Raw genomic sequence first — 14191 nt, 5'->3', positions numbered from 1 at the left:
ACTTATAATGGGTGTTTGACTTAGTGGAGCGTGGGGAGGGGGAGACCTTACTGTTTTCTATCACTACCTTGAAGAGTTTGTTTTATTTTGATACATTGGACATGTCTATCCTTAGCATTAACAAATAATCATTCATAGAAGTCATATCCTTATGGAAGAGGTAGTTCATGAGCAGAAAAGAGTTAAGAAAGTCCTATCATGTTGGTGGTTATATGAACTGAATTTGAACTTTCCTCATGTAGTTTCTCAAGTCATTCTACCTGCTTATTAAAAGGCACTTGGTGGGGATTGATGGGTGGGGATTGATGATCTTAATGTAATGAAGTTCGTTATGGACTCTGACAAGGTAATGAACAGACTGTCTGAATTTTGGATTCTTCTCTGAAGCTGGCAGAGCTCTGCAAAACTGCAATGAACTAGGCAAGGACACAGAAGTGTGGTGACACCTTCGGTCCTTGTTCTACTCTAATAAACCATAGGAAGCATCAGCTTCAAAGGGAAAAAAGAAATAGTGCAGAAGTTCTTTTAGAATCCACTTTCTGCCTGACTGCCCCATTTGACTTCCCAGTCCCTGCATCCGCAGTTCAGTATGGGTGTTGGGGACCTTTGGGCAGCAGTGATGCCAGGTGCCACCTGCTCAGAGCCCAGTTATCATAGTGCTTGTGGCAAGATACTGACTCTTTAGTATGGAGGTGAGGTGGTGTTGGTCTTTTTTTGCCACTGTAGTTACATCATGCCGTTTATGTGTTAAAGCTTAAGGCTCTTTGTGGAGGCTGCTGCTTCTGTCTGCCCTTTGGTGCTGGCTTTCCTACAATATTCTTACAGACTTTCTATGGGCTTCTTTCCCTGTCCTCCTGTTCCGTATTGTAAGGTGGTGCAGGCAGTGCTTAAAGTGCTCATATTTTAGGAGAAATTTAAGGTGGGTATGATGTTTCTTTCTTTCTCCTCCCTGCCTTTCCTTCCACCACAACCTGCAGTTGCATAGGGAACTGTGATGATGCTTTCTTTTTATTTTTTACACTGAACTTTCTGATCTGATGGTGCCTGTGAGTGACTGCTTTCATTCTGTTAACAGGTTATAATTGCCTATGTTATGTCATGACCTTTTTAGCTGAAAGGGGCTGCTGTATCAGTGAGTAGAAGCTCTCCAAGTCATGTTTGATGCAGTAACAGAAATGGGGGCAGAGGAGTAGCTGGATGTGTCCTTTAGTCTTGAGCTTGTCTTGTTTATTGTGACAGTGCGCATGAATCTGAAGTTACTGGAGTGGAGAAAATAACTTTCCTTTTTTTTTTTTCCAGCTAGAATAGATACAAGCTCTCAGTTGCCATGTCCATAAACTAATTTTTCTCTCTTTATTTGCAGTTACGTTGTCTCATATCACGCAGCTAGTTCTGAGTCACAACAAGCTTACATGTAAGTATATTCCTGTATTTAGTCTTCCTTACAGGCAGTTGAGTTGAAAACGTGACACTGTTAGTTTGATATTTTTTTGTAATAGAGCACAATGTCACTGGTAAGAGTACTTCTTGGTTAAGCATTTCATTAAAAACAAAGAGATTGAGGGTGTGACTTAGCAGCCATGTTCAGCGTGCCTTTTCATCTGTAGTACAGATCTACAGTGTACTGAAAGATCTGGAATTCTCAGTCTGGTTACCAGTTCAGCCAGAAATCCGTTTCCTACCGTGGCTCTGAAGGAGGTTTAGATGAGGACTTCTAAAATTTTTAATTGTACCAGAAATGATAGAGTTTGCATTTTAGTGATAATTAATTTGACTGAAGCAAAATAGATTAAAGCTCCACTGCATTATATCTATAACCAAACATACGTGATCAAAGCCAACTGAATGTAAGCATCAGGCATGGGAGTCAAGTAGCATACTTCTGTCAAAAAAAAAAATCTTTTGAGTGTAAGTTTTCTCTTGCTTGTACTGCACATACCGCCTTCAGTTATTACCTTGTGAATACTGCTTCCCACAGTGAAGAAGCCTTTAAGTGAGGTGTTGGTAAATAGCATGTAATGAGAGCAGTGTAAACATGAATGTAACTTGGTGGAGGCAGATGTCAGGCTGACTTTTGCAAGACAGAAGTGTTTGTGGGTTTTGGGTGGTTTTTGTTTGGCTGTTTTGTTTGTTTGGTTGTTTTTGTTTTGTTTTTGGGGTTGTTTTGTTGGTTTGGGGTTTTTTGGTAGTAGAATCCTTCAGGTTTATCCATCAGTGTCTTGTTGAAACATTCCTGCTTCTTTGTTGCTGAAATTCAAACAGTGAATTTTGTCTCATATTGTTGCTGTGCATCTTCTAAAGAGAAGTGTTGGGTGTATTGATGTTCTTGTCCTTGTCTTCTCTCTGCACATGCCAGTGGATTTCTCTCTCAACCAGTCCTTCCTTTTTGGAACTCAATTGAAGAGTGTATAAAATGGGGAGGGGGAATGGAACCACCAAAGTGTGTGTGTATTAATGAGAGGACTGGTTAGGTGCTTTAGCATGTACCCAAGGAAATCCTTACAATTTGAGATAGATTTAAAAAACAAAAAAACCCCACAAACAAACCCCCCAAAAACCAAACCATTAAAACCCAACCTGTTGAACTCTACACTGTTTGCTGCATGAGCTGTAAGGTAGTATGTTATTTAAAACATATGAATTAATGCAAAAATTTCACTAAAGGCTTTGAGCATTTGCAGAGGATTAAGCATGAGGAAAAAATGTAAATATTCCTAGATCTAGTACTTAAACACTTATCTGGATGCAGTTTATTGGGTACTAATGTGTAGCTTAAAGGGTTTATAGTAGTAAATAGATAAAACTATGGGGACTATGTGGATGGCTGTGAGAAGTATGAATTAGTTATTCTGGGCCTTGCTTCTGATTATATAGTGTCTTTTAGGTTGGCATATTGCTATTTGTTTTTGTCTCTATTGTAGTTTTCAAAGAATCTCAATCATAAATGTGGCCAACAGTTTCTAGCCATCTAGCAGGTAAATGATGACTGATGGGTAAATTGATGGGCAAATTGAGGCAGGAAGAATTGTAAGTATCACTATTAAACATGCAGCTCTATCCTAGTTTAGAAGGTCATGAAGTTACAAATAGCTGGAAGCTGGGAGAATGTTTTGGGAAAGATTGTGGTAAATTTTCTTTGAGCGTAGTGCTGTCTGGCATCTGTTATAAGCCTCTGATGGAGTTGGGCTGTGGGGCCACCCAGCTGGTGACTTCTGTGTTCTCTCAGGTACTGCAAGGAGATGCCTGTCTGAACTTGAGTTGCTTGAAAGCCAGGCAGTTAATTTGATTCAGCCACTTCAGCTTTCTCCACAGACTTTGGAGGGTCGTGGGCACCTTGAGATGACAGTTCATTCTGCACACCTCTATCTAATGCTTGTGGTCAGACAGCTTACCCACAGTTGGGTACTTGGTGCTGCCAGGCAAAACTTCTCTCTGGTATCTCTGTCTGAGTGGCTGCTTACCTGGCACAACAATGAAATGAGTTGTAAGTGTTATTGTTTGTAATCTTGACTATTCTTTCTCTGGGATTGTAAAATTCCTATGACTTTTGACATCTATCAGACTGAATCATCTCTTCCACATGACACCTTACAAGTCTTAAACGTAGCTAAAGGATGATTTCAGCTGAACACAGAACTGGCTGGGCACATAGTAGGTATCTACCTTGCTCTGAGGAAGAGGAGACAGGCTGAAACTCCTGCACAGAGACTTGAATCATGGCAAACTTGGCTTGGTCAGATCTGAGCCTGGGGAGGGGTTACATTCTTCAGCATGAACACCAGAACGAAAAGCTAAGTAACTAACCTGTGTCCCAGCTATGAGTCTCAGCTGTAGACTTGACTTGGAAAGATATGGTAATAAGGGGTGTCAAAGAAGGATGTGTTTGGATTTACTTTAACCATTCAAGAAAAATCCAGAGTATACTCTTTCTTTAAAGCAGTTTAAGTTTTCAAAATACCAGTTTAAGAACTACCTCTGTTACAAATTTGTGTTATATTAAATCTCAGCCTTTAATTACTACTTTCTTCTAAAGTAGCCATTAGATCAGCAGGCTGCAAATATATGGGTTCTCTCAGCCAAGGAGTTCAGTCAGCCTTTCCAATTGCTATGTTTGAGTTTCTCTTACGGGAAGATAAGACCACTGCTTCTCCTGAGAAGTAACTCATTGAGACTGAAACTTACTATTCTTTCACAAATGGATGTTGACACTTAAATAGACAGCATGCATTTTTAAAAGGCTAAATTTCAAGTTCATATTCTCATATTTGACACTGTTGACCTAATCTTTTAAAGCTATGTAATTAATTGTCTTAGCAGATTGTTCTTAAAATGACTAGGAAGCTGATGGCAGTGACACTTGACATGCTACACTAAGGTCATATTAGCATCTTCTACTAGTTTTCTGCCATTTAAATGAGTGTTCTGCTTGCCTGGTTTTTTTTTTGCTGTTTAGAGTAAATATGTCTATCTGGAAAAATAAATACAGGTAAATGCTGGATATGCATATTTTTATGTAAACATACCTCATGTTTTTGCCAGAGAACTATTGAAAGTAAGTTAAGTTTCATTAGCAAGTATGAGGAGTTTACACTGTTAAATCCGTCATACTGCTCAGAATACTTTTGTGGCATGGATTTTGTTAATATTTCTAGTGTGGCCTTCCTGCATTTATGTGTCTAAATCATTCACTATCAGATGTACTCAAATCCACATTGATTTTTTTCTGAAGCATATTAGGCTGATTTTTTTTTTTTTTCAGCTATCTGGTGCTGTGCTAATAAAGGAGTCTTTTGCTCTCAGTGACTTCTGACGCTATTAAATATGTCCTTTCCTACTTGGTGAGAACTTTTTGTGATTCAAAATCAGAAGCAGAACTCTGGGGAAAGATAAATAGCTGCAGTTCTGCAGTCTTGTTGAACCAGTTGCTGCATAAGTAACAAATGTGGGATGATTCTACTGTGGAGTCTGTGAAAATCCTGTTGAAAGCAGAGGGGAAAAAGTGAATATTTGTGCTTTTTCTTAACATAATGTAGGACTTAGGGGCCAGTGTCTCTGGGAGGTTTTTTTTACATCATTTAAAGATTTAAAGCCTTCTATCCAGTATACAGTTGAGAAGCAAAATTCAAGACAGTCTTAGCCTGCATAGGTTGTCTGTTCCTGACCCAGGGGTCTCTTTTACCCATTGGCTCTCATTTAAATAAGAGTCTGGGCAAATTTCCTCAAAGTGGTGGAAATGAGCGGCTGAATAATAGATATCTGCCCTTCTGTGTGATGGATTACTTTGGGGAGGTGTGACCAAGTTATCTTTGTTCCATGTCATTTGATGCTAGCTGAGGGACATACAGGTGACCTTCACCTCCTGCTCAGTAGGATCATTAATAGGACATGCATAGTGGTAGGGACTTAGGGTAGCTGTCCTGGAGGGGCATGAAAGGAGTTGTAGGCACATGATATGCTTTTGTAGAAAACACGCTTAGTCAGTCACAAATGTTGTTCCTGCATTGTCTGTGCATGGTAGTAACTTTTATGGGTATCCACTCTTCTGTTTTGTGCATTTCTGCTTGGGACTGCTTCGCTCAAGTTCAAGTAGAATGTAGCTGGAAGTCCGCAGCAATCTTGGCCACTTACTCTTTCTGACACCTCTGTGCAGGGTGCAGCTGAACTTCAGGTGCTGTTATAGATCTGCACATTCTGCAGAGCCAGGTGGCATGATTCTTCTCATGTTGCTCCTCCAGGGAGTGACTGTGCCAGTTGTATGTCAAGGAATTTGTCACAGAAGTTCTTGAAATCAAACTTGGTCCTACTTTATTCAGACCCTTTCAGCCAGAAGGGGTCTGTGTGGTTTCCTAATGGTTCTAGGGAACACGTTGGGAATTGCAGAATGCTGAGATTCTGTGAAGGCCAGGTCAGGGAGAGGAAGGGATATCATCAGGTTTGTCTGTCTGTTCTACTCTGAGTCTTGCCCCCATATCATCTCAAGCAGTGTATCACACTGTCTTGAGGGCTTAGGCTTTGTGGATTTTTTTCTTTATAAATTCAACTTTGGGTCCCCTTGTTGCCACTAGATTTGTAAGTGAGCAATAATTGGAGTAGAATTAGCAACAGAGAAACTCCCATTTATAAAGGGAACTGTTAGAGCATAAAAAATGTGGCTTATACTTTGCCTGATGGGTTTTTTCCTAGCAGACCAGCTTTTGTATACTGTTTTGCCATTGAGTGTCAAGTGGTACTGAACCTTCTAGACTTTAGAGAGCTAGGCTAGCTCAAAGTTAGTCTCCAGCTGCTGAAAGCATATACAAAATTTCCCACCCTAATATGGGATGTGGAATCCTTACTTGGTGTGCCGATGAAGTTTTGACAATTAAAATCCCTGTACTACATCATGAATAGGAAGTGTGCTTGAAGAGCTTTCAGAAGCTCAGGTTAACCAGTCCTTGCTAGCAGGGCACAAAGGGGAAAATGTGACTGGAAAGCAAGCTGGGATGTTAAAGGTTACTTCAGCATTGACAACAGGTAGTGCTGGTCATCATCAGTATGAGTGCAAATATTACACTGCCAGCTTGTCGTGTTTTTTCATTTATTTCAGGATGTGTAGTAAGTTTTTGATGAATTGTAACTACGCTAACAATTATTTACCTTACCTACTAGCAGTGATTAATTGACCTTGTAATCACCTAGAGAAATCTATTCAGAGATTCTAACTTTTGTATCGTTATCTGCTTGTACCTGGAGTGTTCTTGCTGCCAGTGAAGTACCAGTACTGTATGGTTTGTCCGTTAGAGGTCACTGTTTGAATACCTTTAGTAGTTTCTTTCCTGGGAAGTAGCTCATGCTCCTTGTAGCTGTTCATCCTGCCTGGTAGGTGGTGGTGGACAGCAACTTAGTTTTTGTTATTCCGCTCAGTCTCCTTAACCTCAGGTGATCTATGCTCTCTGGTTTCACCATATTCTTGTGTTGCCTTTAAGTTTTTTCAGTGGTTTCCTGCTATTCAGAACTCGTACCTGATAACTTTTCTGTCCTTTGGCTCTCGTGCTCTGATTCCTTACCCACTGTTATCAAATGTCTAAATAATGAGAGATCTGGAACAACTATTTTTTCGTCAGAACTCTCCTGTGTTACCTAGTGTTGTGTTCTCTGTCCTTGTTTTACTGAGCTGCTGTTCTGTGCTGTTCTGTGTACTTTATACTGCTTTTCATGTGGTTCTCATGTAATCCTTTATTCATCTTTAGTCCTTTCCTTTTTGTGAAATGATGCAATAGTTTTTTGTTGCTGGTTCCTATTTCTACACCTGAATTTTGTTGGAGTTCACTTTCTGATCCTGTCAGAATACCTGTGTCTCATTGATCACGTTCCTTTGACAGCCATGTAGTCACCCTTTATCATCCTTTTGCATTTTGTCTTCTTCCAGTAGAGCAGTTCAAAACTTTACTCTTTTTTTTTTTTCCTGCTCACATGACTTACTGCTTTTTTTGCTCTACCATCTCTCTAAGTTGTTTTGCTCTCTGTATGTGACCAGTACAGAAGCTTGTCAGTTCATTGCTGTTAACCCTCTTGACTGTGTCCTGGGTCTTATTTAAAATGCTGCTAAAATCTCTTGGTTTCATTTTTATATTAGGACATCTCCTTTCTGAGTGACCTTTCTGGCTGTAGTGGATACCTGGGTGTACTGGAGGTATTCCAGAGACAGTAAGCAACACTGCATCTGTCTGTCCTGAATCCCTTCCCAGTCTAGCTGCTTTGTCTTCTCCAGTCTGCTGAAATGTGTTAGGGTGTCTCCCACTGGTATTGTCTGACACTTTGCATCTTGCCTGGTATCAGGTTATTTATATAGCAAACTTGCTGACCTCTGGAAGAAACTAGATGACTGTATATTCTTTACTCTTTGTTGCTTCTTGTAGTCTCCTCTACTTGGTTTCTGCCTCTGCTTCCTTCTGATAAGCCATTCGATGCTATTGTGCTGGCATGATACACCCCAAAATGGTGCAAGTAAGCTGTGTGTGTAGTGAGACTAGGGTTGTATACAAAGCACAGGAACTTGTGCCTGACAGTGGCCCATCAGCGGTGCCTGGGAGTGATGCTTTAAATTGACAGTAAGCCTTTCATTTTTGTTATATATTTTGATTTGGTTTTACTTTATATTTCTGATGCAGGGGTTTCTAAAGGGAAATATCTTTAGGAATGAAGTGCCCAGGGGGACATGAGAAGGAGGGAAAAGGAGATTCCTCTACATATGTCTTACTAAATTTGTGACATCTGAGTTCTGCAAGAATGTTTAGATTAAATACCTGTTAGCTTTTTTTTTTCTTCCTGAAAAAACTCCAAACCTTTGGCTCTGAGAAAGTACAGATGGTAGAGCATTTATTTATTTATTTATTTTAAATAATATAAATTTTGTTTTTAGGAAGCTTTGGGAGAATTAAACAGAATAATTTTTGAGAGTTTTGTGCTGTGATGATATAAGGGTGCATGCTGAAACTACTCAACTTATGAATAAATTAAATTGTCAAAGTTTATGATGTATGGCAACAAAATCAGTTTTGCATCATAAGTAAAACATTCATACTAAAAACACTGGACACAAATCACTTGTCTTTAACATACTGCTTCAGAAGCTGTTGTTCTCTTCTTAAAAGACACCTGCAAACACATTACTCCTTTTTTTAAGTCTCAATGTTTTATGACGTGTTAGTACAAATTTCTTGTGTCTTCACTTATTTTCCCGTGGCTTAAATTAACTGTAATTTTTTTGTCCCATACAAATTCTCTGTGTGTATATACAGATTGTAATGGAAAATTATTTGAAATCCTCTTGCCCAGATCCAGACTATTTTGAAGTTGGCATTTTCAAAGCTAGTGAATGTTGCAAAAGGGAACTCACTTTGTTAAAGAGCTTAATTTTGTATTACAGAATTTACTGCTTAACAAGCCAAGTGGAATTTTTTTGATACTAATATGGAAGGACAGAGACAAGAAGGTAGATTTGGTGTAGATGGAGAGGAAATTGGATTTAGTTTTGTGTACTTGGGTTTGTACTCTATTTTCTGTGTATTCTTTTTGTTCTTGTAGTAGTCAGGTGTTTTGAAGTGGATAATGACACAGCTTTTCCCTTCAGACCACTCACCATCTGGCCTCTTACTTTTTCCATTGATGTCTTGTGACATAACCCTTGGGGTGAAATAATTTCCTGATCTTTATGTGATGATGGGCAATGTGGTAACTGTTGCTCTTGTCTCAGTATCTCCTGTAGCTGGAAATGAAATGTATAGTCAGCTGAAGCTTGGGGGAAGGTAACACAGAGGCACAGGGAGGACTGTACCATACAGACTGAGAGATGTGGCTTTAAGTACTGGGTATAGGGAGCCCAAACTAGGAGGGAGCTTAATTAATTTCCAGTTCTGAGGACTGGAACAAGGAACACATGTGCTGACTTTGCTTTTGAGCAGTGAGCTTTTTTACTGCAGCCTCTTCTCTGTATGTGTGTTTAGAGGACAGGCTGGTGTCCCCACTAAGCAGTGTCAGCACAGCATTCGACAATGCTGAAGGGAGAAGAGTCAGTTAATCCAAGTAGCAGTGAAAAATAGTCCTATGTGAGTTCTTAAAAACAGTTCAGTGGTATAAAAAGTGTAAGCTGCTAATACTGTCCAGTTAATGCGAACTGAAATTTTGAACCATTTTTTAGATACGCTGAAAGCAGAATTCTCTTACTAAGCACTGCTAAGCACACAACTACATGGATATTTCTGAGTAAGAGAATGTGACCTTCAGCTTTGAGGTTAACCCATGTTACTGGTCATCTTTGGTTTGTCCCTTCTATAAACTGCAGACAACATATTTAATAAACTGAAGTGAAGAGAATATTGAGGAAGGGAAACGTGAATGTGCTGGATGAACTTCAGACAGTTTGATTTATGTAAAGCTGGCAACTGTGCAGTAGTGTAAAACTCTGAAAAAAAACCCGTGCCTAAACACCTGCAGGAGACTCACTGAGATTTAGTGAGAGACCATTTGCGCTTGGTGATGCCTAATAGTAATTCTAAATTTAATGCTATCAACTCAAGTTCTTTAGTCCTGCAGAAGTTATTTCTCTTAACCATTCCTTACTGTTGAAAGATCAAAACACACAGATAATCTGGCCTGTAACAAGGGTGTGTAACCTGTGTACTTCCGACTTTTTCCACAGTATAGTGCATGAGGGTTTTTTCCTTCTGACTTAAAAATAAGACAGCAAAGCATCTTGGCTGATCCGTGCACTCCTCACAAAATGATTATTGAAGCTGAAGATGCTGTGGTCCACTACAGTACTTTCATGTCACATTAATTTGAAAAGCTTGGCTAATACTCTGTTTTCTTCCAAATTATTTGTAGAAATGAAGGGGCATATTTATATCTACATATTTATACCCATCCTCATTTGCACTGTTCCTTACTGCTGTAAAAAAAGCTAACAAACATCAAATTTTTGTGAGTTATTTTAGTGTTTTTTCAGTTCTTTGCTGTTAGGTGATTTATTTTCAACCTAGTAACACCTGCCTAACCTCAGCCCCTGGTTTCTAGTATTGTTCTTCTGAAGTTCATCTTAAGCTCTCTTCTCAGAGAAAAACAGATTTGTGCCTTATCTTCACTAGATGTCACTTGATTCCCAATGTCTTCTCAGCCTTTCTTGTGCTCACTGCTCTTCTCCTTAGACTCTGGCTTCTAAATTAGAACTGTTTATTGATGAATTGCTTTGTTAGCACAGTAGCACATCAGTGAGCTATAGTATAATTTAAGCATGTTCATAAAAACAGTTTTCATAACTGAGGTGCTTCTGTGGATAATTGCAATTAAAAAAACCCTGCTGGTTTCTGGAAAGAGCTGAAGATTAGGGAGACAAGTTTGTTTTTAATGTTTTCAGAGTGAGGAAGATTAATATCCATCTTTGGAAGAGTGGAGGGAGGGCAAAAGGGGAAACTTGAACTACATAGTGTGTAAATTAAGTACTGTATGCTTCAATTGGGATCAGGATTCTCTCCAGTTAACTGCCAAGTATGATATCAGCATGCCTATGAATATTTAAAATGAAAACTGTTGTGTTCTCCCTCAGCTAATTCCTCTTTCATTTTGGTGAAGCTGATTGCTTCTCTCTCAGTATAACAGAACCCTTGTCAAATTAATCTAAACATGACTTCAGCTCTATGACTACAGTTATATTGGATGCACAGAATGCATTATATATTTAGTATTCTAAATTCTTCCTCCCCCATGAAATGTGAGTAACATTTCATGCCTTTATGACCTTTACACTAAGGGATCCTTACTCATGAAAAGTTCCTGCTGGCGCTAACTGGATTAGCAAGTCTGCAGAACTGGGTTTATTGTATTGTACAGCCCACAGGTTTTACTTTAGGCTTAAAAAGTGGGTTTTTGCTCTTGGCAAGAAAACCTTACCTGAGATCCACAGTGGACTGATAGGACTCTCAAAGGTCTGTATTGAGTTCTCTTTACTCTGTATGACTCTTGACCAGCTTTTAAATGGAACAGTTTAATGAGAAACTGGCGTAGTCTTATAAATCTCTTCTCTGTCAAGTAGTGCTATTTTAATAGCTCTTCTGGATAAATATTCCCTTAGAACCTGTAAAGGTCTGGAGTACTATTGAACATCATGTTCCTAGGTACTGCAAAATTACTTCATTAAGTAGAAGAAACATTCTGAAAAAAACCAGGTTTGTGCAGCCTAAAGTTTTTAAGAATGTAAATGCCAAAGGAACTAATCTTATTTTAATAAGAATTAAAATTCTTATTTCACTTGATGTCTGTTTCAAAAACCATTGAATTCAATTGGAGGTTTTCTATAGCCTTTGGATCATAGTTATTGAGGAGATTACTCATGCACATTTTTATGCATGATCAGGTATTACAGTTACCATTTTCCAAGCAGCAGTGGGACAGTGTTTGTTTTGAACATTGAGTGTTAATCTTACGTTAAATGGTTAAAGCAGTTTACGTACCATGTGTTCATCTCATGGAGACTAACATTTTTACTGAATCATTTCACTTATCCAATTGGGTAATTTATTGACTTTTGTCACTTTTTTCACCTGAGCTTCCTTATCTAAAGGGTTTTATTTCTAAATTGTAAAGGAAGTTTTGATATAGTGTCTTCAGAAATTTTTAGTGTTTGTCCTTACTAAATACGAAAAACCACCAGAGCAGATTTCATGTTTCAGGTAAAAGGAAATGGAGATTGATTTTGCAAACACACAAGTATATTTACTTTTAAAGTAGCGAGGATCCTGGTTGTTTTCCAGGGCTTCACACATGCTTTAAGAGAAATAATCTTGGGAGATTATTTTAAGAAATAAAGACTTTCTGAAGCCTGTGCATTTTCAGCTACACAAAGACCTAGCCGAATGACCAAAGAGTGGCAGAGCAGAACTGGAGGGGAAATAAATTCTCCTTTTCTTATCTTCCATTTTCTATGTTCTTCCTCCTTTGTCAGAGGTTGAGTATACAAAAGGAACTGGATTTGGATGTCAGTTCTAAGTAGTGGTATGAGAGCCTCTTGACTTGCTGCTTTATGAGAAAGGGTTACATCTGAGACACTTAATTCCAAGCTGTTGTCACTGATTTGAATGTTCTTAGTATGTTGCTCTGTAGGATAGTTGTCTTGGATGAAAGGTCCTTCTAGCCCAGTATCTGTTCTCCAACAGAGGGCAACATCAGACTTCTGCTGGTTCTTGGTGTGGAAAGATAACTAAGGCTATCCGGGATACTCCAGATGTGGAGTTATATAGGCATTAAATAGTAGCATTTAGTCCTTCTTGTCTATGTTTTGGAAATAATTTCATAACTTTTGGACACCTGCTGGTTATGTAGGAATAAAATATAATAACTTATCTTGAATGAAAGGTTGCTCTGATGAGAACACGTTTTAGTGTCTAAAGAATTACCTCTAACTTCCAGGCAAAAAAAGAGTATAAATGCTTTGAAGAATAACAAGTTGCCAGTTCTAATTCCCACCAACATGAACAAAGTCCTCATATTCCTTGTAAGCAGCCTGTAGACCCTGTCTTTCACTGTCAGCCAACCACTTGAAATCAAGGTGAAGTCTATAGCTGTCACAGTGAATCACTGTATGCAATTTGTGATATTGAACAAGGGGATGGAAGCTGTTCCTGGTCTTGCGAAGTGAGACTTAATATGAATGGGGCTTCTTGATGTGACTGAAGCTTCACAGGAGAACGCAAAGGCATGGGGCTGCCAAATTTTACTAGCATTTGCTGAGGGGGAGTTGTTAATGACACTGGGCAGCAGATGGTCTTGGAAGAGTTGTTAAGACACTGTGGATAGTACTGTAAATATGTGGGTGAATGCAACCAGGATGCTGACAGTTCACTCTCACAGCTCATCATGAGAAGGTGACTGGAGTGGAATTCAGTATTGCCAGAACATGAATGTCTGGGGATTTGGCAGTCTGCTATATATCTGGGAAGAATTTTGCAACATAACAGTGGGAAGGTAGTCGGGTTGTGAAAAGTTCAGAACAGAGAACGTGATCTTTAGACCACAGTGATCTTTAGATCACCACTGATCTTTAGACCTGAAAGTACTGAACCTGTGCAGTTTAGCTACAAGACCAGTAGAGGATTCTGATTTTCATTGAATACAAGAGAACACTCCTTCATATTACAAAGGGGTCTGAATCGTTGAACCACAAAGTAAGCTGTTACAGAAAAAAAGTCCTCTTTTCCCTACCAAAAGCCTGGTCTTGACATACTTTTCTGTTTTTCCTACTCACAAAATAGCTCCCTCCATCCAAACCAAAAAGTACAAGTGTGCATTGGGGTTTTTCATTTTGATTTAACAGAGTGAGACATGAAGTATTTCTTTCAAATCCTTTGCTGAATAGCTTACCCATGCACCTTTTAGTATATCTTGAAGAAAATAATGATATAAAGTATCCTAAGTATGATTCCTAACATAAAATACAGTATTATGGGAATTATACAGATATATCAGAATATTCTGTATATATCATATTAGTGGAAGTGTACAAGGGCACAGCTCCCGTTGTTCCCTAGGGACACTTACTCATACCTGTGCCCTGACAAAAGAAAACCAGATTAAAAACCTCTGATAAACTAGCCAGTGGTCGCTGAGTTTTTACCCTGTGTTTGCAAGTGGGCTGATTAGGTAGAATTTCAGGTTCTTC

The 14191-nt window shown here is 38.9% G+C and overlaps 1 protein-coding gene across 2 annotated transcripts in view; it reads left to right on the top strand.

Annotated features, from left to right (window-relative positions):
* The window catches only part of RSU1 (Ras suppressor protein 1), a 104490-nt gene that overhangs the window by 10179 nt on the left and 80120 nt on the right, over positions 1–14191 (top strand). For both annotated transcript variants that reach the window (XM_050324798.1, XM_050324807.1), the window contains exon 3: positions 1364–1414. In XM_050324798.1, coding sequence (XP_050180755.1) covers positions 1364–1414 — 51 coding nt within the window. The remainder of the gene's footprint in view (positions 1–1363; positions 1415–14191) is intronic.

Source organism: Myiozetetes cayanensis, unplaced genomic scaffold (genome assembly GCF_022539395.1).
Source record: "Myiozetetes cayanensis isolate MyiCay16 unplaced genomic scaffold, myiCay2020 scf1, whole genome shotgun sequence".
NCBI classification, from domain to species: domain Eukaryota; kingdom Metazoa; phylum Chordata; class Aves; order Passeriformes; family Tyrannidae; genus Myiozetetes; species Myiozetetes cayanensis.
Note: the sequence above shows the minus strand (reverse complement) of the source record. Positions and strands in the feature narration are given on the sequence as shown.